General features: G+C 39.3%; 1 protein-coding gene across 1 annotated transcript in view; it reads left to right on the top strand.

Annotated features, from left to right (window-relative positions):
• The first annotated feature begins 200 nt into the window (after window positions 1–200).
• The window catches only part of KPNA3 (karyopherin subunit alpha 3), a 96452-nt gene continuing 74402 nt past the window's right edge, over window positions 201–22250 (top strand). The window contains exon 1 of the mRNA XM_025874944.2: window positions 201–361. Coding sequence (XP_025730729.1) covers window positions 293–361 — 69 coding nt within the window. The 5' untranslated portion in view covers window positions 201–292. The remainder of the gene's footprint in view (window positions 362–22250) is intronic.

Below are 22250 nucleotides of genomic sequence, written 5' to 3'. Positions count from 1 at the left end.
GAGAACAGTCGGGCAGGCGTCCTGGCGGTGGCCGCCCTGGTCACGTGATCCGAGCTCGCCGGGGGGGGCACGACTTCTCAGAGCCATTCCCGCCCCGCCCCGCCCCGCCCCGCCCAGCAGTCGGCCAGCGCCTCCCCTGGCGCTGCTGCCACCTCGCGCTCGGAGGCGTCACGGAACGTGCTCTCCTCTCCCCCTCCCCCTCCCATCCCCTCCCGCCCTCCCCCTCCCGCGCCGAGACTCGCCGCCGCCGCCGCAGCCGCAGGAGTAGCCGCCGCCGGAGCCGCGCGCAGCCATGGCCGAGAACCCGGGCTTGGAGAACCACCGCATCAAGAGCTTTAAGAACAAGGGCCGCGATGTGGAAGTGAGTGTGCTTCCGTGGTCTGGGCCCGCCTGGCCGCGCCGGCCCCACCGCGGCGAGGAGGGGCGGGGGGCCGGCGCCGGGCTGGTTCTCGCCGGCTCGCGGTGGGTCGGAGTTGGCCGCCGCCTCCCGTCACCGCGGCCCCGGGCTGGGCGGAGCGGGCGACGGGACCGCGGGCCGGGCTGCAGCCACCGTCCGGAACCGCCGGAGCGGGGACCGGGAAATGCCGGGGTTTTCGGCCCCGTCACGCGGGCGCGGCCTGCTGTCGGCGAGGAAGGGATGTGGAGCTGAGGCGGGGTCCGCGGGCCGGGGCCTCGCGGGCCCGGGATGCTGCCGCCCTGGTCCGTCGACCGCACCGCGGAGGGGGCGGCCGCGACTCGCGCCCGCTGCCCGTGCAGCCTCCCGCCCGGCGCGGCCCCCTCGGTGCCTCCCGCGCTGCCGCACATGGAGCCGGGGCTGTGCGGGTCCCCGCGCATATCTCCTGCGAGCCGGGCCCAGGCGGGCGGTGGCGGCCCGCAGAGGGGGGTGGGGACCAGCCGGGTAACTGACTTGTTTGAGGGTGGTGAATGGGGGAGGGTAGGATGCGCCAGGACCATTTTCTCATATTCCAGTCCAGTCCTTTGGACCAGTGCTGCTGAGCTATTCCAGCTCATACTCCTGTTACTGCTGGCATTTGGAGCAAGCTGAAGGTGGACAATAGTTTACCATCTATTGTGTTGAGGCTTTGGAAGAGACGTTGTTCCGACCTCCGCTCACGGGACCTGTTTTCTTAGCCGTTCTTGTAGTGGGATTGTGCATAGGATAATAATTTCTTTGACATGTTTTACCGGAATAAATTGGATACATAGCTTCGTACGGCCTTGTATATATTTCTTGCTTCAAGCTGGTACAATTTCCAAGTGGTTGCAAAACTGTAAACGTCTTGGTCACTTAGTTCGTTGCTACTCTGCATGTTGCCATTGTTTCATTAAGGTGACATTAGCAGGTAGTATTTGCAAACTCGGCTTATTGAGGCAGCGCTAGAGGTCTCTCTGCAGCTACTGAAAGCAGTGTAGTATACAGCACAAACTTCCCTGGGACTCTGACCTCTGGATTTGTTAGGCAGAACGTGGTTTTAAGTCCACAGCGTCCTTTTCTAATACTAGGTGACATGATTTGCAGTTTTGTAATTCTTGATAAAGGGCCAGTGTGACTAAGAAGTGTGCATTTTTCCTGTCTTAAAGAGAGAAGGTGGTGGGAAAACAGTCGGCGTTCAGTTTTGTAGAGAGACAAAGCTGAGGACCAGAGCTTTTGTCAGAGCTACAAAATTAAATGCTAATTGGAAAAAACCTAAGGAAATACTGTGGAATTCCCATTTGAATAACACAAATAAAGGTCATCTATCTATTTGGTCATGGTTAAATTTCTTTTGTGAGAAATATTTCTAAGCAAAAGTGAAACTTTAGCACCAAGAAATTTTGGAACTGCCTCCTGTTATTGGTCCACTTGATAGTTAATTTTGAACTTTTCCCATCAGTAATTGTTTTTGAAGCTTACTACTATTATAAAGCAAAACTTACGTAGTTTGAAAAATACCCGTATTGTTTGTACAGAAGAACTAATAACATTTGTTTCCTCTCTTGGATATTGGTACAGGTTTTTGTTTTATTACTTGCTTATATTATTGTGTTCTGGGAGCTCAGTGCTACCTCGTAAGGACTCCTGCACATAATGGGTATGCAATAAATATTTGCTGATGATCAGAATGTAATTAATGACTTCTGGATGCATGAAAAAGAGGCATACCTGCCAAGCCTTTTAGCCTGAAAATAATGGTCATAACATTACATTTCCCAGGATACATTAGGATAACTAAGGCATGAAATAGCAGACGTTCAAATGGTGGTTCTATGGGGCAGACACTATACTAGAGCTTCATGGGACTTAATTTAATCTTTATAAGAACTTTCTGAACTAGGTATAGCATTATCCCTACTTTACAGGAGGAAAGTACTTTAGGGGAGGAAACATGAGAGTGCTTATGTAGCATGTACAAGGTCATGAAGTGGGTATGAACATTCGTTCACTAATTATCAATTGGATGTCTAACAATGTTAGGTCTTGGGGATAGAAAAGAGAATAAAAATCAGCCTGTACCTCAAGGAGTTTACAGTTCAGTGGGAATAATAGAAAAGTAAACTGATAATTACAACGAAGTACATCAGTAAGTATATTCTGAGAAAATTCTGACTTGGGGCTGAGCAGTCAAGAGAGATGTTCTGGTTGATTCCTAGCGGATGAATTGGAGTAAGCTGATCCTGAAAGATGAAAGAAAATTGGTCTGATAAAATGCAGGAAAAGGGAGGGCACAAGGAAGGGGCATTGCAGGCTTGTGGGAGGAGTAATTGAGCAGTCCTGAGAGAATGCAGTAGGACTGCTGAGAGAGAAGGGAGTGTGACTAAAGGGTAAACTGGGGTCACATCTGATAAGTAATTGCCTCTGTTGTGGATTTAGGTATAACCAAGACTAGACACTGTATCTTAGTTTCATCCATTAGAAACCGTGTTAAATCAGAAACTTACACAACAATTTAGCTCTGTAGAAGTTGTGATTATCAGGCTATTTCAAAACAGTGAGATGCACTTTTATGAGATGTGATTCCTACCTTTTCACGTATAGAGTAGATAAAAAATAAAACATAAAATATACAACCAGCTGATACACAAATAAGGCGCTAGGTGCAAGTATAAAATACATATTTTCTAAAGAAAATAAAAGTATAGAGTTATACCTGTTCCATTCACAGGAAATTGTGTATGGGTAGAGGTTGGAGGAAGAGCGTAGTAATTTCATAGTCAAGAATGGCTTCATAGAAAAGAGGTTGGTGAATTTTATAGGAAGTATGTGCTAAACTTGAACAGGGCACATAAGAAATTAGTGAATGAAGACTCAGGTGAAAAAGAAGAAAGAATAGATTAGGGAGTGAAGAGATGAGACTTCCATATGGCCTCAGACCTGGTGGTCTGAGAAATATGTCTGTGGCAGAGTTGCTTGGACACTTCTTGATAGGGAGATCCTTGAAAGGGAGATCTGAAGGAATTTATTCCAGAGTGAATTAGAAGGTACAACATGATTAGAGCAATTGAAAAAGGTGACTGGCAGGGGACGTTCTGGAGGTTCTGGAGGAATAATGCTCTTATCCCATATGTAAGGAGGAATTTAAAAAAAAATTGAGATTAGGGATGGTCATTACATGGAAATAAGATTTGAACTTCTCCTCCTCTTCTTCCTTTCTCTTCCTCTTCTTTGTAAAACTCAAGTAGAGAAAAGGGATAAAATTTTTCCTGAGGTCTATAGGTACAGATAGGGGAGGGAGTAATCATCACCCATAGCAGTTTGGAGCATGAGTAGGGGGAATGGATTCTGTAGCTAAAACCAGGGAATACATTGTGAAAAGGAAACTCTTAATTATCTTCATTAGCTCTGGAATGTGTGTTTTAGTACCAGTCCTTTTTATGTAAGGCATTGTTCTTAGATTTTTTTCCCTTTTACAAAAGTATTTAAAACTTTTTCTATATACTTACAGAAAAGTGCACGAAATGGAAATGTTCCATTTAATGAATACTTATAAAGCACTCTGGTAATTGCCACCCAGGTTTGCCACCCAGGTCAACTTTGCTTTTTCTTGCTCCTGTATACCTCAAGAATGTAACATTTTTATCAGTAACAATAACTAATAACAATTATTTTAAAAATCTTAACATTTATTGTTTGCAGTGTACCTGTACCAAGTATTTTATATGGATTATTTAGTCTTCACAACAATCCTGTGAAGTATGAACTATTATTATCCACATTCACTGCTGAGGAAACTTGAGGCCTACCATTCTTTTCTTTAAATTTTTTATTGTTATGTTAATCACCATACATTACATCATTAGTTTGTGATGTAGTGTTCCATGATTCATTGTTTGTGCATAACACCGAGTGCTCCACGCAGGATGTGCCCTCTTTAATACCCATCACCAGGCTAACCCATCCCCCCACCCCCCTCCCCTCTAGAACCCTCAGTTTGTTTCTCAGAGTCCATAGTCTCTCATGGTTCATCTCCCCCTCTGATTTCCCTCCGTTCATTCTTCCCCTCCTGCTATCTTCTTCTTCTTCTTTTTTTTTTTTTTTCTTGAGGCCTACGATTCTTAAGTAACTAGCCCTATGTCATGGGTTGGAGGGTGCAAGCGGCAGGACCTAGGCTTATTATAGTGAAGCAGTATGACACTAACGCCAGAACTCTTGCTCATGTTCTTTACCATCTCTCTGCTGCATGAAGCCTCAGACCTGACTTGTATGAAATACATCTGAAAATTAACGGGGAAAATATTTAAGAAATCTTGGTGTTTCACAGAAATTCCTATCTTGGTGTTTTAGGACCTTGCTAATAAAAATTTCTGATATCTTAGTTATCATCTGATTTATTTGCCTTTTTTTTCCTTTTTACTGTTACAAAGTTTCCTTATTAGTAAGGAGCTAATTAGTTGGTTTCACCAAAAAATAACGACCGATATCCTTGGGCTTAACACTTAAACTTTATGCTTAAGTTTCTAATGCTGGGGATAATATACATTTTCTCATCTGCAGATTTGACCAGCATTACCAAACTCGCTTCTCTCTCCAGAGCCTCTATTGCTAAGTAGTACTACCTAATTGCTCAAGCTTGAAGCTTTATCCCTGACTCCCTTCTCTTCCCTTCATTCACTGTTCTGTATTGGTCAATTATCTGAAGAGCCCTCATATTTTTACCTTTGATACCAACCTTACTTACTATAGCTACGCTAGTTTGGGCCACTGTCAGTCTCACCTGTGTTAAGTATGATAGTGCACCTGGTTTCCCTGTCGCCAGTATCTTCCCTTCCCATTGTATCTTGTGGGTTGATCTTTCAGAAATTTTTTTGTGTGTTGCTTATAATTCTGCCACACCATGTCATCCTAGTTCAAAACAAAACAAAACAAAAAAACCTTCAGAAGTTCTTCATAGGGCATTTCCTGACTGACCAATAACATACTTAGTACTGTCAGTCCCTAGTCTTTTTCTTCTCTCTAAAGCTTTCCTAAGTAAATTTTCCTTTACCTCTTTGGGATAAATTGCTATGATCTACAACAACTTCTGTGTGTGTGTAGCTGTTAAAGTATTTGGGCTCTGGGGAGGTAGGTGTGGGTATGGGATAACTGGATGATGGGCATTAAGTAGGGCATTGATAAAATGAGCACTGGGTGTTATATGCAACTGATGAATCACTAAATTCTAACCCTGAAACTAATAATACACTATATGTTGACTAAATTGAATTTAAATACAATTTTTTTTTAAGTATGTGGGCTCTGTAAAGAAGCTCACTGAGGGTAGAGACCTTGGGCTGTGAGTGGTCATTTAGTGACGAGTATATAAAATTTAATAAATATTCTGAGAAGAGAGACTAGATAATATACTTGAGACACTGTACATTTGGGAGTGAATGGTACTCTATGATTCTAGGACATCAATGATTTCTTTTGGTGTTGACTCCATGGCATTGATACTGCTGCCTAGCCCTCCTTTGACAGTCTGTTCTGCTATAATGTATTTTTGTAACATGAACTAATTCATACTTGAATGCTGAAGAGGAATAATGTTAGTTAATACAGAATTCATGTTGGTTAATATTTGATTTTTGAGTTGATTTTTACCAGCACGTTAACTGTTTAGCACTCCCAAGTAACAGCACTTGAACACAAACACGTGAAGTACAGAAACACAGTGGAATATAGCAAGTCCAAGAGTATGCACATTGCCCCTTCACCCGTATTCTGCCTCTAGGCTCCATTTAACCCTGTGTTCTGTCTTAAAGGTGCTTATTGCCCTAACCATCTTGATGTATTTCCCCTTTTTTCTTAATTTTGCAGCCCATGAAGTTTTTCAGGAATCTATATATCACACAGCAGACAGGTTATAATTATCTTTACTTGAATTCACTAATGGCATAAAATCTCTCCTTGTCCTTCTGCCTCATTGATTACTCCTTTTTGGTTGGTTTTGCCAACTCTTCTTCCTACCTCTTGAGTGTAGGCATGTCTTGGGATTCTGTCTGTGACTCTCTTCTCTATAGACTGCTTTTCTTGCCCACATCAAGCCGCTCCCTTAGTTTTAACTATCATTTCAGTGTGGGGGACTTAAATCTGTTTTAAGCATCGGCTGGAAATTAATCACATGAACATCACATCAGCTCCTTAAGCTCAAAGCGTTTAAAGCTATGTTCTGCCTTTTTTTTCTTTTTTCTGTTTATGGCATCATCACCCTCACTGTGACCTGAACTTGAAACTTGAGAGGCTTCTTGGACTCCTTCCTCATCTTCCATGTTCAGTCAGATGCCAGTCATGTAGCTTGAATCTCTGTGCTGTCTCTGGATTTTGGCCCTGCCTCCAGCCCACTTTCAGGCTTAGTACTTATCATCTGGCAATTTAAAAGTTGCCCCCAAAGTGGTATTCTTTCTCCAGTCCATGAGATCTTTCAGTGAGTCTGATACCTGATTATTTTTCCAGGTGCAGCTTTCCTTCCTCTCTCCTTCTCTGCCCCTTTAAGCTCTGGCAACACTGAACTTCTTATATGCTTATACATAATCTGGAATCCTGCCCTCCCCTGCTTGCCAGTGCTATTTCTATTCTCAGGGCTATCCTGCTGACTGGAATATCCTTCCCTGCCTCCTGTTGCCTGGCTAATTCCTACCCCTCTTTAAATACTCAACTCTGGGTTTAGCTCTTATGAGAAATCTTTCTGAATCTCCTCATCTTCCCAAGTTGAGTTAGGTACCATTCTTCCCTCCTGAATATATCTTTCTCATTGCACTTATGATAATGTATTTCAATTATGTTTTATCTCTTTCTCCTACTAGATTGGAACTTTTTGAGCACATAGACTGTATATCTCCTTTGCCTACCTCTTAGTACAGTGGCTGGAACAAAGTAAGCACTAAAACATTTCTTGAATAAATATATCTATCCTCGGTACCACCAGCATGATAATTTTCTTAAAATACATTTTTGAACCGAAGCTTTTAATCTTTTAGTGCCTTTTCCTATTGCTTTCCAAATCAAGTTCAAACTTTTTATTATAATAGGTAAAGTGTTGGGAGATTAAGACGCATGCATAGTGAAATAATTTTAAATTTTTTCTTAATTTTTTTTTAACATTTATTTTAGAGAGAGAGAGAAAGAGCAAGAGTGAGTGGGGGAGGGGCAGAGGCAGAGGGAGAGAGAGTCCCAAGCCAACTCCACACAGAGGGCAGAGCCCGACTTGGGGCTCAATCTCCAGACCCCATGATCACAACCAGAGCCAAAACCAAGGGTCAGACACTTAACTGACTGCACCACTCAGGTGCTCCTCTTATTTTTTAACCATAGAAATATTCTGATATGTAGTAAAGTAGAGAAAATAGTATAATTCCATATGCACATCACTTGGATTTAATAAGTAACGGTTTGCTCTTTGTTTCATCTTTTGTTCCATCTCTCTCTCTATATATATAACAGACATCATGACATTTTACTATTGAAGACTTAAGGCTACCTCTCTAAAAAATAATCCATTCTTACATAAATACCATATCACCTTGACACAATAATTTCCTAATAACATCTAATCTAGTCCACATTTTAAATTTCCCTAGTTGTCCCTTACTTTTTTTCCCCCTTAACATGTGGTCATTAGAACCAGGATTAAACAAGATCAGATCACATTTGGTTGTTTCCAAAGTCTCCTTTACATTTTTTTTTATTGTAGTAAAATATACATAACAGAATTTACCATTTTAACTGTGTTAAGTGTACAGTTCTGGAGCATTACGTACATTCACATTGTTGTGTGATGATCCTTACTGTTCCATCTCCAGAACTTTTTCATCTTTCCTAACTGAAATTCTGTCTCCACTCTGCATTCCCTCTCTCCCCAGTTCCTGGCAACCTTCCTTCTACTTTCTGTCTTTATGAATTTGACTACTCTAAGAACTTCATATAAGTAGAATTGTACAATATCTGTCCTTTTGTGACTGGTTTATTTCTCTCAGCGTAATGTCTTCAAGGTTCATCCATGTCCGGGCATGTGTCAGAATTTTGTTTCTTTGTATGGCTGAATAATATTCAATTGTATGTAGGTACCACGTTTTGTCCATTCATCTACTGATAAACTTGGGTTGCTTCCACCTTTTGGCTCTTGTCCCCCACCATTTATAAATGCTGTTAATTTGTTGAAGAAATCAGGTCAGTTTTCTTGTATTAAGTTGAACCACATGAAATTTCCATTTTGGGGTGAAGTATCAGTCAAGTATCAGCAATTCCATATGGTTAAACCTAATAAACTGTCCTAATTACTGGATTTGTTTCTTTGTGATATTGCTTAATTTGTTCCTCCTATTTCTTAACACCCTCTGGATTTTCTGTAAACTGGAGGTTAGCTTTAGAGGCATGATTATCTTCAGTTTAAACATTTTTGATTAAAAAAAAAATACTTCCATTGGTGATGCTGTGTACTTCAGACTATATCCCAGTGGTGATACTAAGGTCAGTCAGAGGGTTCAGATGATAAAGAATAGATAGATAAAGATTAGGGATGCTGGGGTGGCTCAGTTGGTTAAGTGTCCAACTGTTGATTTCAGCTCCCGTCATGATCTCAGGGTTGTGAGATCGAGCCCAGCTGGGCATGGGCCCTGCTTAAGATTCTCTTTTCCCCCCACCTCTCTCTCTCTCTCCCCCCCACATCCCCAAAAAAGAATAGTTTAATGTAATGTCATAGTCACTACATTTGGTGAAATGAATTTTAGTTATTTGGGTGAAATTGATATAGACTGGATAACATTTGAAGTGAAAGAGTAACCTGACTTCTTGGTATCCAGCAAAGGAGTTAGAAAATGTGTCTGGAAAATCTAACTTCAAAGTCAGTGACATTCTCTTTCCGTCACTGACACTGTTCCTAAGTTGACTTTGGTTTCTTAGCATAGAATTTGGCTATATTCTCGATTCCTAGTCTCTGTTCCTTTACTTTGAAGGTAAAGCAATAGTAAAAACATGAGGGGGATATGGCTGTACTTTGTGCAGTTTTGCTGTTAAGAAAAATTTTTTCACAGCCTGGGATACCAACATTAATAGTTAAAATATGGTAAAACTAAATCATGTCTATATTTACTTGGAATCAATCTTTCTGAATGGTTGTGTTTTCTGGGCTATGAGTTTATTTGTTTACATACCAAACTATTTTATTTTGAAATGTCAGTCTTCCTGTGTCCTATATAGTTCTCTGCCTTCCTAGATAGAATATAATTTAGTTATTTTCTTTTTTCTTGAGAATCACCATTATGCATATGGATATCAGTTTTTACTTTTATATAAGTAATGCCTTTAGGTTCTTAGATTTGTCAGAATTTTATCCTTAATTTCTATGTTTGTGGAGCTTTTGCTCTTCATAATTTTTTTGCCTATCATTCTATTGCACAGTCAGCTTTCTCTTTGATATGTCAGCGTGTTTACCTGTAGTAGTTCCTCTCTTCCCTCTTAATTTGATGCTTCATATAGCCTAGTGACTTGGATAATGTAGTTATTAAACACTTATTTGTCGTTTGCTATAGGCTGGGCAGACATTGTTAATGCCGAAGATAATAAATATAAATAACATTGTCCTTGCTCAGTTTAGTGGGAGACACTGTTAGGAGTGCCCACCCCCATGCTGTAAAAATTCACGTATAACTTTTGATTCCCCAGACACTTAACTACAGATACCCTGCTGTTAACTGCAAGCCTTATAGATAACATAAACAGTCAGCTAACAAATATTTTGTATATGTATGTCTTATATGCTGTGTTCTTACAATAAAGTAAGCAAGAGAAAAAATGTTATTTATAAAAACCATTAGGAATAGAAAACACATTTACAGTACAGTACTGTAAAAAAAAATGTGTATAAGTAGACCAGCATAGTTCAAACCCATGTTGTTCAAGGGTGAGCTGTACTCTGTGTACAGCATGGTAAGTTCTATGATACAAGTACGTAATTTGCAAAGTACTATGAAAGCATGGAGAAAAGGAGTGACTATACCTAGAAAATTGAATGAAGTTACACAGAAGATCACACTTGAACTAGGTCTTGAAGAATGAATAGGAGTTTGCCAAAATGAAAGAAGAATAACATGAATAACAGTGACTGTGTCATGGAGGCTTAAAGGCGTGATGTGTTCAAGCAATAGTTGATGTGGTTCAGTTCCTTTCTTTAGGAAACCACATTCTGATTTGACCTTCCTTTGCAAGGCACTCTTCTGCCATTGGATATCTTTTGGGGAGATTTTTAATCTTAAGTGTTCCTGCCTCCTTTGGTTCATTGCTCTTTCTGGTTCACACAAAGCCAATCAAATGCTGTCCCTGGCATTTAAATCTTAAATGAGCTGATACTGAGACCTAAGTTATTCACCTTGGCAGAAGTACTATGAAGAAATCTTTCATTAATTCCCGCCACTTAGATCTGCAGAGTTGTTTTCATACTGAGTTTTTCATAGATTGGATTCTACAGCTTTTCCTTTGGTTCTGTGAATTGCACTATATTCTTTCAGTAAATTCTCCTGCACCCCTTTCCCCCCCTTTGTTTCTTAAACTAACTCAAGTCTGTTTTTACAGTTTGCAACATAACTCTGATAAGGTGACCAGCTGTCATGGTTTGCCCAGGACTGAGGTAGTTCTCAGGACATGGGACTTTCATTGTTCAAACCAGTAAATTCCTGAGCAGACCTTAACAAGTTGGTCACTTACTGTAATTGAAACAGTTTGGGAGTAAAGATGATGAGTTTGCGGAACCAAATGTTCAGATGGAAATATCCAGTATGCAGCTGAAAATAATGTGTGCAGAACTAGCTTGCTTTGGTTATTTCACTCAGCAGTTACTTGAATTCTGAACTAAGTATGAGAGATAAAACACTGAATATAATGATAACCAGTAACTGTTGAGCACTCACTATGTACAAGGCACTATGCTTATTAGAATAATACTAAATAATTCTCACATAATTGCCATTATACAGGTGAAGAAAGTGAGTTAAGAAATTTGCTTAAGAACATATAACTAGGAGGAGGCAAAACTGGAATTCATTCCTAGATTTCCTACTTTAAAGCCCTCTTCCCTTAATAACCATTCTTCTACTTTGCCTCAGGGTCCCTGCTCTAGGAATGTGTGGATTAATATGGAAATGATGTAAAACCAAATAAATACTTACAATGGAAGTATGTTGAGAGAACAGTGGGCACATAGGGAAAGATTCAGCATGGGTGAGTTAGAGAAGGCTTCATGGAGATGATTGTCCTTAAGATGAAACTGAAAAAATGTATAGGTCTTCCTTTGATAGTAAATCTTGGGTGGGCCTGGAGGTAAGAGACAGTATGATATATTCTGGGGAATAAAGTAAATCAGTATTTCTTACAGGTGGAGTGATTGGAAAGTTGGATAGGATAGACAGGGTAGGCAGGGGCCAAGTTGTGAAAGACCTCTCCTGGGTTTTGTGCATTTAAAACTGTTGCTTCAGTTGCACCATAGGAGATAGATTAGTGAGGGTGAGAAGGGAGCTAGAGAGGAACAATGAGAAAACTCTCAGGGGTCTCAGAGATGGATGGTCTGACTAATAGGACTGTCATTGGGGTCCAAAGGCTGTTTATTTGGCATATGTTACCTTCTATTTGTTTTTAAAGATTTTATTTGCTTATTTGAGAGAGAGAGAGAGAGCGAGTGTGCGAGCGCACAAGCAGGGGGAGGGGCAGAGGGAGAGGGAGAAGCAGACACCCTGCTGAACAGGGTGCCGATGTTGGGCTTGATCCCAGGAGCCAAAGGCAGATGCTTAACCAGCTGAGCCACCCAGTCCTTCCTATGTGTTACCTTCTAGAACAGAGGTTAGCAAATTTTTTTTGTGAAAGGCCATAATATTTTTCAAAGCCTAAATCTTTTAGGCTTTGAGGGCCATACTATTTATGTCACAACTCTGTCTCTGCTGGAGATAAAAGCAGCCATAGACAATAGGCAAACAGATGAGTGTGACTGTTCCAGTAAAGCTTTATTTATAAAGTGAAGTGGCAGGCTAGATTTGGCTTGTGGGCTGGATTTGGCTCAAAGGCTGTACTTTACCTAACCTTGTTTTAGGATAATATGGCCAGTAGTGAAGATTTGGAAGATAGTTCAAGCAATGATTTTAGTGATTATGATGATAATGTAAATGAGGGTTCTTGAGTATAAGAAGAAAAGAGGCTAGGGGAGGAAAGAACCCAAGGAAGTACATCATCTTAGGGCACTAGTGAAAATGCCACTGGAGAATGAGTCTGTAGGAAGCTTACAGCAAAGTGGTGTAGGAGAGTTTCTTGAAGGAGGGGCAATAGTTGCAATATCAATGCTGCAGAAAGGAGAGCTATGATGAAGGACCTGAAGTAAGCCATTCATTGTATTTGGCAGTTGGGGCCAGGGAAAAGTGGAAAACCCAGGCAGTGGAGGAGGCCGGGCGCTAGATTATGATGGAGTGTGAAGTGAATTGGAGTTGAAGTGGTAGAACCAGTCAGTAGAAACTCAATTTAAAAATTTGGTAGCCATGGAAGGAGGAACCACAGGTAGTGTGAGGAGGAAGTAGGGTTAAAAGAAGGCTCTTTGTTGTTTTTTATTTGTTTACAAGTATGGAATTGACTGTTGTTTGTAGACTGAATTGAAGAAGCCAGAGGAAAAGAGTTAAGGGGCTGGCTAGCAAAGGAATAAATGATTGAGCCAAGAGTAAGTGGGGAGCTGTTAGGGAGGTAACATAAGAGATGTAAATTGTGGTTAGATTTTGAAGGGCCTCAGGTGGAAAGGACTTGAAGAAGAACGGACAGGAGTGAGGATGGGCTGACTGGAACAGATTATGCCTGCTGGCCCCTATTTTCTTTGATGTCGATACCTCTAGAGAATAAAGGGTCTAAGGCAGTACGTGAAGAAAGGGTGATTTGGGAAAGGCAGGATATTTGGGGAGCAAAATACCTAGGAACAAAAGGGGAACAGGGGGAGGGGCAGAGAGAGAGGGAGAGAGAAGCTTAAGTGGGCTCCGTGTCCAGCTCAGAGACTGAAGGCAGGGCTCAGTCTCACAACCTGAGATCACAACCTGAGCAGAAATCAAGAGTTAGATGCTTAACCGGCAGAACCACCCAGTTGCCCCCAGACATCATCTTTTATATGTCAATACTTTAACATGTATTTTAAAAGTTAGGTCGATTTTTGACACCAATTATAATTTTTGAGTTTTTCCTCACCCAAGTAATTTCTCCCACACCAGCAGGGTGTCCTACAATTCAATTCAATTCTGACACTATGTACCTGGAGACATCAGATTCCCACAGGTTAAGGGCTTAGTTCTATAAGACTTCACCCCTTGCCCCCCACCCCCTTCTAATCTACCAGCTATAGATTGGTGGTTCCCACAACCTCCTCCTCCTCCTGTTTAATTTGCTGGAGTGATTCACAAAACCCAGAGAAACATTTTACTTACTAGATTACCACTTTGTTATAAAAAGATGTAACTCAGGAACAGCCAGTTGGAAGAGATGCTTTCTCTTGGAGAGTGCCACTCTACCTTCACCTCCATGTCTTCACGCCAGGAAGCTCTCTGCATCTGGTCATTTTGGATATTCATGAGGCATATTTTATTAAATGATTAGCTATTGGTTACTGAGGTCAATCTCCAGCTTCTCTCCCCTCCCTGAAAGTTGGGGTGAGTGGAGGGACCAGAAGTTCCAGTCCTCTAATCACATGGTTGTTTCACCTGGCAACCAGGTCCCAGCCTTAGGTGACCTAGGGGGGCTTTCCAAAAGTCACTTCATTAACATAATGAAAAACACCTTTATAGTTGTCAACACTTAGGAATAGCTGAAGGTTTTAGTGCCAGGAACACTGATGAAGACCAAATATATATTTCTTATTATAAATCATAGTATCACAGTAAGACATACAGTATTAGCCTACTTAAAAACTCCAAAACAATACTTGTCATGTCATTAGCCAATTAAAAATGTACTTTTGATATGAAATTTCGAAGTAAAAATACTTGCTATTATACCACACATTTACAGACCAAAAAGAACCTTCTTGGTCAGTGGTTTGGGGTTGGGTGTGACAAAGGAAATTAATAAATAATATTTTAGATAATTTTTCCTTCTCTACTCCAACTAAAAAGAGAAATAAAGGAATAATCTTATCTCTGCCGAAATAGGTTGATGATAATGCATAGTTAATTTTTACGAAGATGGTATAGAAGTTGTTACAGAGGAGAGTTCATGGAAATCAAAGTGTCTCCATATTTGCAATATTTTGATAGTGATTTTTCTTTCACTTTTTAAAATGAAAATGACTAATGAATGCTCTACATTATCAGAAAGATATTAAAGTACTCTATGTGTCTTTGAAACAGCTTGATGTATTCCAGTTTATTATACCTTGACTGTAAAGAAAACAACAAAAAGTTTTATCAAATGTAGAAGCATTAGAATTATAGAGAGATCAAGTGGGACAGCAATGAATTTGTGCTATGGTCCTTCCGAAACTGAAACACTATGTTCTTTCTTTGCATTTACTATCTCAGAATTGCAAAACTGGTAAAGATCCAGCTTTTCTGGATGTCTTTGTGATGTATACAGAAGGTGTTAAGGTAAACACTGTTGTCATTTTTCTTTCTGTACGTAAGATAACAGTAGAGAGACAGTGGTAGAAAGCTGAACAGAGTATGGAGGAAGGTAGCTGGGCAGGCATTGAAATAATAGAGTTTGGATAGTGTCTGCATCTTCCTCTTAAAATTCACATGTGCAAGAAAAAAGGAGTTAGGTAGCCTGAGAAGGATGATCATGATCATGTTAGCTGGGTATTGGGCTATAGATGGTAGAGATGCAAACAAAGATGATAGAGGAACAGCCTACAAACTAAGTGTTACATAGTGTTAATCAGTTAGCAGAGAGCCATGGACTATATAGTTAGATCTCTTTGTAAATTTGAAGCTAATTTTGCTAACTTGAATCTAGTTCCATGAATATCATATATATGTATCTTGGTTTTAGAATAAGGTATAATTAGGAACATTTATTGAGGCTTTTTTTAATACTTTGTAAAACAAATTTTAATACATTCAGCATCTCGTGTTTTAAACGAAAACATAGGAAGTAGAATATTTTGGGAATGGTGCTGCATAACACTGTGTGCTAATTCATATTAGTAGTTACTCACTTATTTGTTATACTATGCTTTTATCTAAAAGTTAAATATATTTTAAGGCAGAAGGGAGGATGAAAATATAAATCATGATTTTAATAAGAAAATTTAAGCATGTAGATATATTCACAAATTTTAGAGAGAAAGTTTATAAACTGGTAATTCCCAATTAGGACTGTCACACTATTTAATGATAAAATGCAAATTTACTCCTGTATGAAAATAAATTCTCATGGCTGAAATCCTGTAGTAAGAGTGACAATAATTTGGTGCGCCTGGGTGGTGCAGTCGGTTAAGTGTCCGACTCTTGGTTTTGGCTCAGGTCGTGATTTCACAGTTATGAGATTGAGCCCCAGGGATCTGCTTAAGACTCTCTCTCCCTCCCCTTCTACCCCAACCCCCCAAATTAATAAATAAATAATTTTTTTAAGTGACAATAATTTAAAATGCTTCCTCATCCCCCTTGGACTGTTTGCAGTTACTGTCGTGGACTATGGCTGCTGGCAGCAGTGTGGTTTTCAGTTATGCATTGAGTTTTGGGAACATTAAATTTGCTAGAATAAAGGAATTTGTAGTTGGATGTTAAAGTTGTATCAGGGCTAGATGTTTGCTTTTTGTTTTCTAAATTTTATGAATGTGGGGCTAATACAAACAAATACTTTTCTTCATCCGTTTGAGCTTTTGAAACTTCGGGAAAGTGGAATATTTGAGAGACTTGGAGCTAAATTAATCTATAATCTTTGGACTATAGAGGGAGAAAAAACATAGACTATATACCGTGATTATGGTATAGTGCAAACAGCATTGTCACTGGGTATGAGTGACTCTCCCAAGTTCAGATTTAACATTGGTTGTGTAGACTACCCTTTTTTGATATTGTGGGGCAGAGGGAAATAAAAACGAATGAAACAAGATCCCTGCCTTCAGGGGCATTTAATCTAGTAGGGTAAATAATACAGCTAAAGGTAATTCTGAGGCGGAATGCAGTGGTTTAATCAAAGTAAAGATAGTTTGAGAACACAGAGGAAGGACAGGTGAATTCCAGCTTTGAAGATTTGGCAGAGCTTTATAGCAGAGCTAACATGAACTGGGCCAAACATTTCATGGTTTGAACAAGATGTTGAATTAGAATAGCAGAGAAAAACACATTTTTTTTCTTAAGCTAATTTATTTGTGACCATGTATGAATGAATTTCCCTCTGGTTTGTTGCAGTGACCCAGAGCATTAGCATGAAAGTCTGTGTTTCCCATTTGGTGAACTGCCCTAGGGGCGACCAACTGAGGACTTAGGTGATGGAGCACTTGCAGTCTTGTTCCTTAATCTCTGAGTGCTATATAAACATTTTCTGTGTGTGCCGTGATGTGAAGGAGATTGGGAAACACAATTTTAGATTACTTAATACTTCCCTCCTGGTAATAAGTTCTTTAATATATTGTTTAGCTTTTGTCAAAAATGGCTAGATAATATTCATAACAACACGTTCTGAGTAGGTTGTATTAGTTACCAGCGCAGTCTTCTGATATCTTAGACATTAATTAGCTCCATGCAGTGATTAGGGGGCCCAGCCAGGTTTTTCACTTTCATTCCATGATTTTATATTTTGAACATGATGGCATTAAGTGAGGATGTGATACATTTAGGGTCATGACTAAACTTCAAAAATAATGTGACCAAAATATCCCTCCTTAGGCTTTTCCCTTGGTAAACATAGTACTGGACCTGTTTCTGAGAGAAATATGTATATTCTTCACGGCAGAACAGGTATTGGGGAGGAAGGGAGGATAGGCAAATCTGTGTAGGGTAGGGACAGCCTTGAGAGGAAATCTAGAGCTCCCTTCCTCTCCCTTCTTCCCTGAAAAGGGAGAAGGAAGCAGAAGACAAACTTAGTTTTAAAGTTTTGAATTTACAACCCTGAAGAAACCAGGCAGCTAGATACCCAGGCCTAGGTGTTATAGGAGCACCCTAGTTGTGACTGTTGGCAAGTGTTGAATTCAGCTAGGGCTGTAGATTCTGGGGCTAGTGTGGCATGAAATACCACCCCCCTCCCCCCCAGTTGTATTGGAGAGGAGAAACTGGAGCTCCAACTTTCTTATATCACAGAAGGAAGCACTAAGATAATTCTAGGAGAGTGATAGTTTTGGTGCCACAGATTTTCAGAACACAGTTACTTTTTGTGTGTATGTGAGGTAGAAGATATCTGGTGCCAAGGGGTGTTTTAGGGGTCTTCAGAAAAGATTCAGCATGCTTTTGCTCTTTTTGTTTAGTTCCTCTGCCTGATAGACTTGAGTAATGTTAGTTTGGCTACATAACAGCACTGTAAATAAAATGTTCACTTTTGCATAAAATAAATAAGTATGACATTAAATAAATGTCATGTAAACATCATTGTGAGTTTTATTATAACACTGTTAAAGGTTAGTTATTGACCATTTACAAATTTTTTTAATTATAGGGAATATTTATCAACTGCCAAAGTGGTGATAAGCAATACAACCAGTGCATAATACAATTTTAATAGGAGGAAAACAATGTTATTGGTAATTATATATTATAGAGAAATTAATCTTTGAAGCAAATTAATTTAGGAAGGGTTTTTAATAATTTGAGCATTTATCAGTAGGATAATGAACTTGTTTTAAATTACAGAGGTAATACACATAAACAGTAATATAAATTCAAAGGAGAAAATGAAACATGTCACCATCACTTGCCACCTCTCTATGCAAGTAACAGCTGCTTTTTTTTTTTTTAAGATTTTATTTATTTATTTGACAGAGAGACAGAGCCAGAGAGCACAAGCAGAGGGAATGGCGTAGGGAGAGGGAGAAGCAGGCTCTGCACTGAGCAGGGAGCCTGATGCAGGACTTGATCCCAAGACCCTGGGATCATGACCTGAGCCGAAGGCAGGCGCTTAACCATTTGAGCCACCCAGGCGCCCACACTGCTTTTAATAAACTTTATTGGGGTATATTTATCCATCTTAAGTATTTAGCTTGATGAGTTTTGCAAATGATTACTTCCTTATAAGCACCATCACAGTAAAGATATAGAATATTTGTCTCCCTCAGAAGTTCCCTCATGTCCCTTTGCAGTCCTTTCCTCCAGCCCCAGACAAATATTAATCTGCTTTCTGTCACTATAGTGTGCTTTTTCCACATTTTCATATAAAGTAATCATAATACATACTTCTTTGTGTCTGTTTTTGTGATATAACATTAATTTTTTTTTGTTTACTTGGAGTTCAGTATTTTTAGTTGCCGACATATATTTCATTGTATGAATATATCACAATTTGCTTATCCATTCACCTGTTACTGGACGTTTGGGTTCTTTTCAGTTTTGGGCAGTTAGGAGTAAAACTGCTATGATATTTGTTTACAAGCCTCTGTATGTGTTTTTTTCTCTTGGATAAATGGTTGGATTATATATAGTAAGTGTGAATTTGGCCTTATAAAAAACTGAAACTCGGGGCGCCTGGGTGGCTCAGTCGTTAAGCGTCTGCCTTCGGCTCAGGTCATGGTCCCAGGGTCCTGGGATCGAGCCCCGCATCAGGCTCCCTGCTCCGCGGGAAGCCTGCTTCTCCTTCTCCCACTCTCCCTGCTTGTGTTCCCTCTCTCACTGTGTCTCTCTCTGTCAAATAAATAAATAAAATCTTTAAAAAAAATGAAATTAAAAAAATAAAAAACTGAAACTCTTTGGGATGCCTGGGGGCTTAACTTATGCAGTTAAGCATCTGCCTTGGGTTCAGGTCATGATCCCAGCATCCTGGGATCGAGTCCCGCATTGGGCTCCTTGCGCAGAGGGGAGCCTGCTTCTCCCTCTCCCTGCCGTTCCCCTGCTTGTGTGCTCTCTCTCTGATAGATAAATAAATAAAATCTTAAAAATAACAACTTTGAGACTCTTTTCCAAAATGCTTGTAGTATTTTACATTTCCACTATAAGTAATGTGAGTTCGGTTATTCCACATCTTCACCAATACTTTGTATTGGCAGTCTTTTTAATTTTCAGCATGTAGTGACTATATGTTGGTATCTCATTATGGTTTTAATTTGCATTTTTCTGATGACTAATGATGTCTAGTAATTTTTTGTTTATACATTTACAGGCTAGTTATATATCTTCTTTGTGTAGTGTCTGACTCTTGCTCATTTTAAAAGTTAGGTTGATTTTTCTAATTACTAAATTGAGTTTTTTTATAATCTAGATACAAAACTTCTTTGTCAGATACATGTATTGTGAGTATTTTCTCTCAGTCTTTTGTTTGCCTTTTCATTTTCTTAACAGTGTCTTTTGAAGAGTAAAGGTTTTAAAGGTTTCAAGCCTAATTTATCAATTTTTCTTTTATGGTTCATGCTTTGTGAAACATTTACCTACCCCAAAGTTTTTCTTATGCAAAGCTTTTTTTCCTGTGTTTCCTTCTGGAATTTGTTACTCTCATTTTTTACATTTAGGTTTATGATTCATTTTGAATTAATATTTGTGTATACCATGAGATAAGTCCTTACAGCACTTCAATTACTATGGCACTTTTGTTAAAAATCAATTAACATATATATATATATAGTCTCTTTTTTAAAAAAATATATTTTATTTATTTATTTATTTATTTGACAGAGAGACACAGAGAGGGAACACAAGCAGGGGAAGTGGGAGAGGGAGAAGCAGGTCTCCCGCGGAGCAGGGAACCCGATGCGGGGCCTGATCCCAGGACCCTGGGATCATGATCCGAGCAGAAGACAGACCCCCAATGACTTTCTGATCTCTGTTCAGTTTTATTGATCTATATGAGTATCCTTATGCCATTACCTCACTCTCTACTGCTCTAGCTTTGTAGTAAGTCTTTTTTTTTTTTTTAAGGGGCAGTGACTTTGTTATAAGCCCATTGTTCTGAGAAAACATTTTACAGAAAATATGGGTATCAGTAAATCTTGAAGTCAGAGTAATCTTCCACCCTTGTTCTTCCTTTTTAGGATTGTTTGGCTACATAACAGACATCTGTAGAACACTTTACCCAACAAGGTTAGAATATACATATACATTTTTTCAGGTTTACATGGGACATTCTCTAGGATAGATCATGTTAGGCCATAAAGGAAGTCTCAATAAATTAAAAGATACTAAAATCACACTGAGTATGTTCCTTGACCCCAGTGGAATAAAGTTCACAAATTATGTGGAACTCAGACAGCACATTTCTAAATAACCAATGGGTCAAAGAAATCACAAAGGAATTAGAAGTTGAAGAAGTTAGAGAAGAAGATTAGAAGAAATTTAAGATGAATAAAAATGAAAACATAGTATGTCAAAACTTAACTGTTTGAAGCTACAGCCATGCTCAGGAAAATGTATAGCTATAAATAGCTACATTAAGGGGTGCCAGGGTGGCCCAGCTAGTTAAACATTGACTCTTGGTTTCAGCTCAGGTCATGATCTCAGGGTCATGGGATCGAGCCCTGTGTAGGGCTCTGCACTCAGGGCAGGGTCTGCTTGAGAGTCTTTCCCCTCCCTCTCTCTCCCCCTCTGCTCTACCTTCCCCCTCTTCACGTGCTCTCTCTCTCTAGGATAAATAAATAAATAAAATCTTTAATACCTACGTTAAAAATGAAGTATAAACTAGACTTATAACAAACAGAAGGTAAGAAATAATAAAGATTAGAGAAGACAAATATGAAATCAAGAATAGAAAAACAAAGGAGAAAACCAGCGAAATCAAAAGTTGGTTCTTTGAAAATGTCAACAAAATTGACAAACCTTTAGCTTTCCTCTTGGGAAGAAAGAGAAGACTCAAATTATCATACAGAAATCAGATAATCAGGGAATACTGTGAACAATTATATGCCAGCAAATTATATAACCTAGATGAAATGGAAAATTCCTAAAAAGATATAAACTACCAAAATTGACTCAAGGGGAAATAGAAAATCTGAATAGATTTGTAACAGGTAAAGAGATTGAATCCATAATCACAAAACTTCCCACAAAGAAAAGCCCTAGACCAGAAGGAAGAGGGGACATTTTCCAGCTCATTCTATGAGATCAGTATTACCCCGTTACCAAACTAGACAAATGTATCACAAGAAAAGAATATTACAAACCCATGTCTCTTATGAATATAGACACATATCCTCAAGAAACTGGGAGCAAATTGAATTCAGCAATATATTAAAAAGATTATACATTATGACCAAGTAGATTTATCCCTGGAATGCAAAGCTGGTTCAATATATGAAAACAGTCAACGTAATATACCATATTAATAGAATAAAGGACAAAAAAACCCACATGATCATCATAATAGGTACAGATACAGCATTTGACAAAGTTCAGCACCCTTTCATAATAAAAATATTCAAACTAGGAATTGAAGGGAGCCTCCTCAAGCTGATAAAGAGCATCTACAAAATATCTACAGTTGGCCTCATAATAATGGTGAAAGATAGAAAGAAAGCTTTCCCCCTAAGATCAGGAACAAGACAAAGATGTTCATTGTTCTTCCTATTCAACATTGTACTGCAGGTTCTAGGCAGGACAGTTAGAAAAAAAAATTTAAAAAATAGAAATAAAAGACATCCATATTGAAAGTAAGTAAAACTATTCTCTTTTTGAAGATGACATAATCTTGTATATGGACAATCCTAAGGAATCCA

Source organism: Callorhinus ursinus, unplaced genomic scaffold (assembly GCF_003265705.2).
Source record: "Callorhinus ursinus isolate GAN/ISIS: 27379988/994484 unplaced genomic scaffold, GSC_fseal_2.0 scaffold7, whole genome shotgun sequence".
Classification (NCBI taxonomy): domain Eukaryota; kingdom Metazoa; phylum Chordata; class Mammalia; order Carnivora; family Otariidae; genus Callorhinus; species Callorhinus ursinus.
This window is presented reverse-complemented; position numbering and strand designations above follow the sequence as displayed.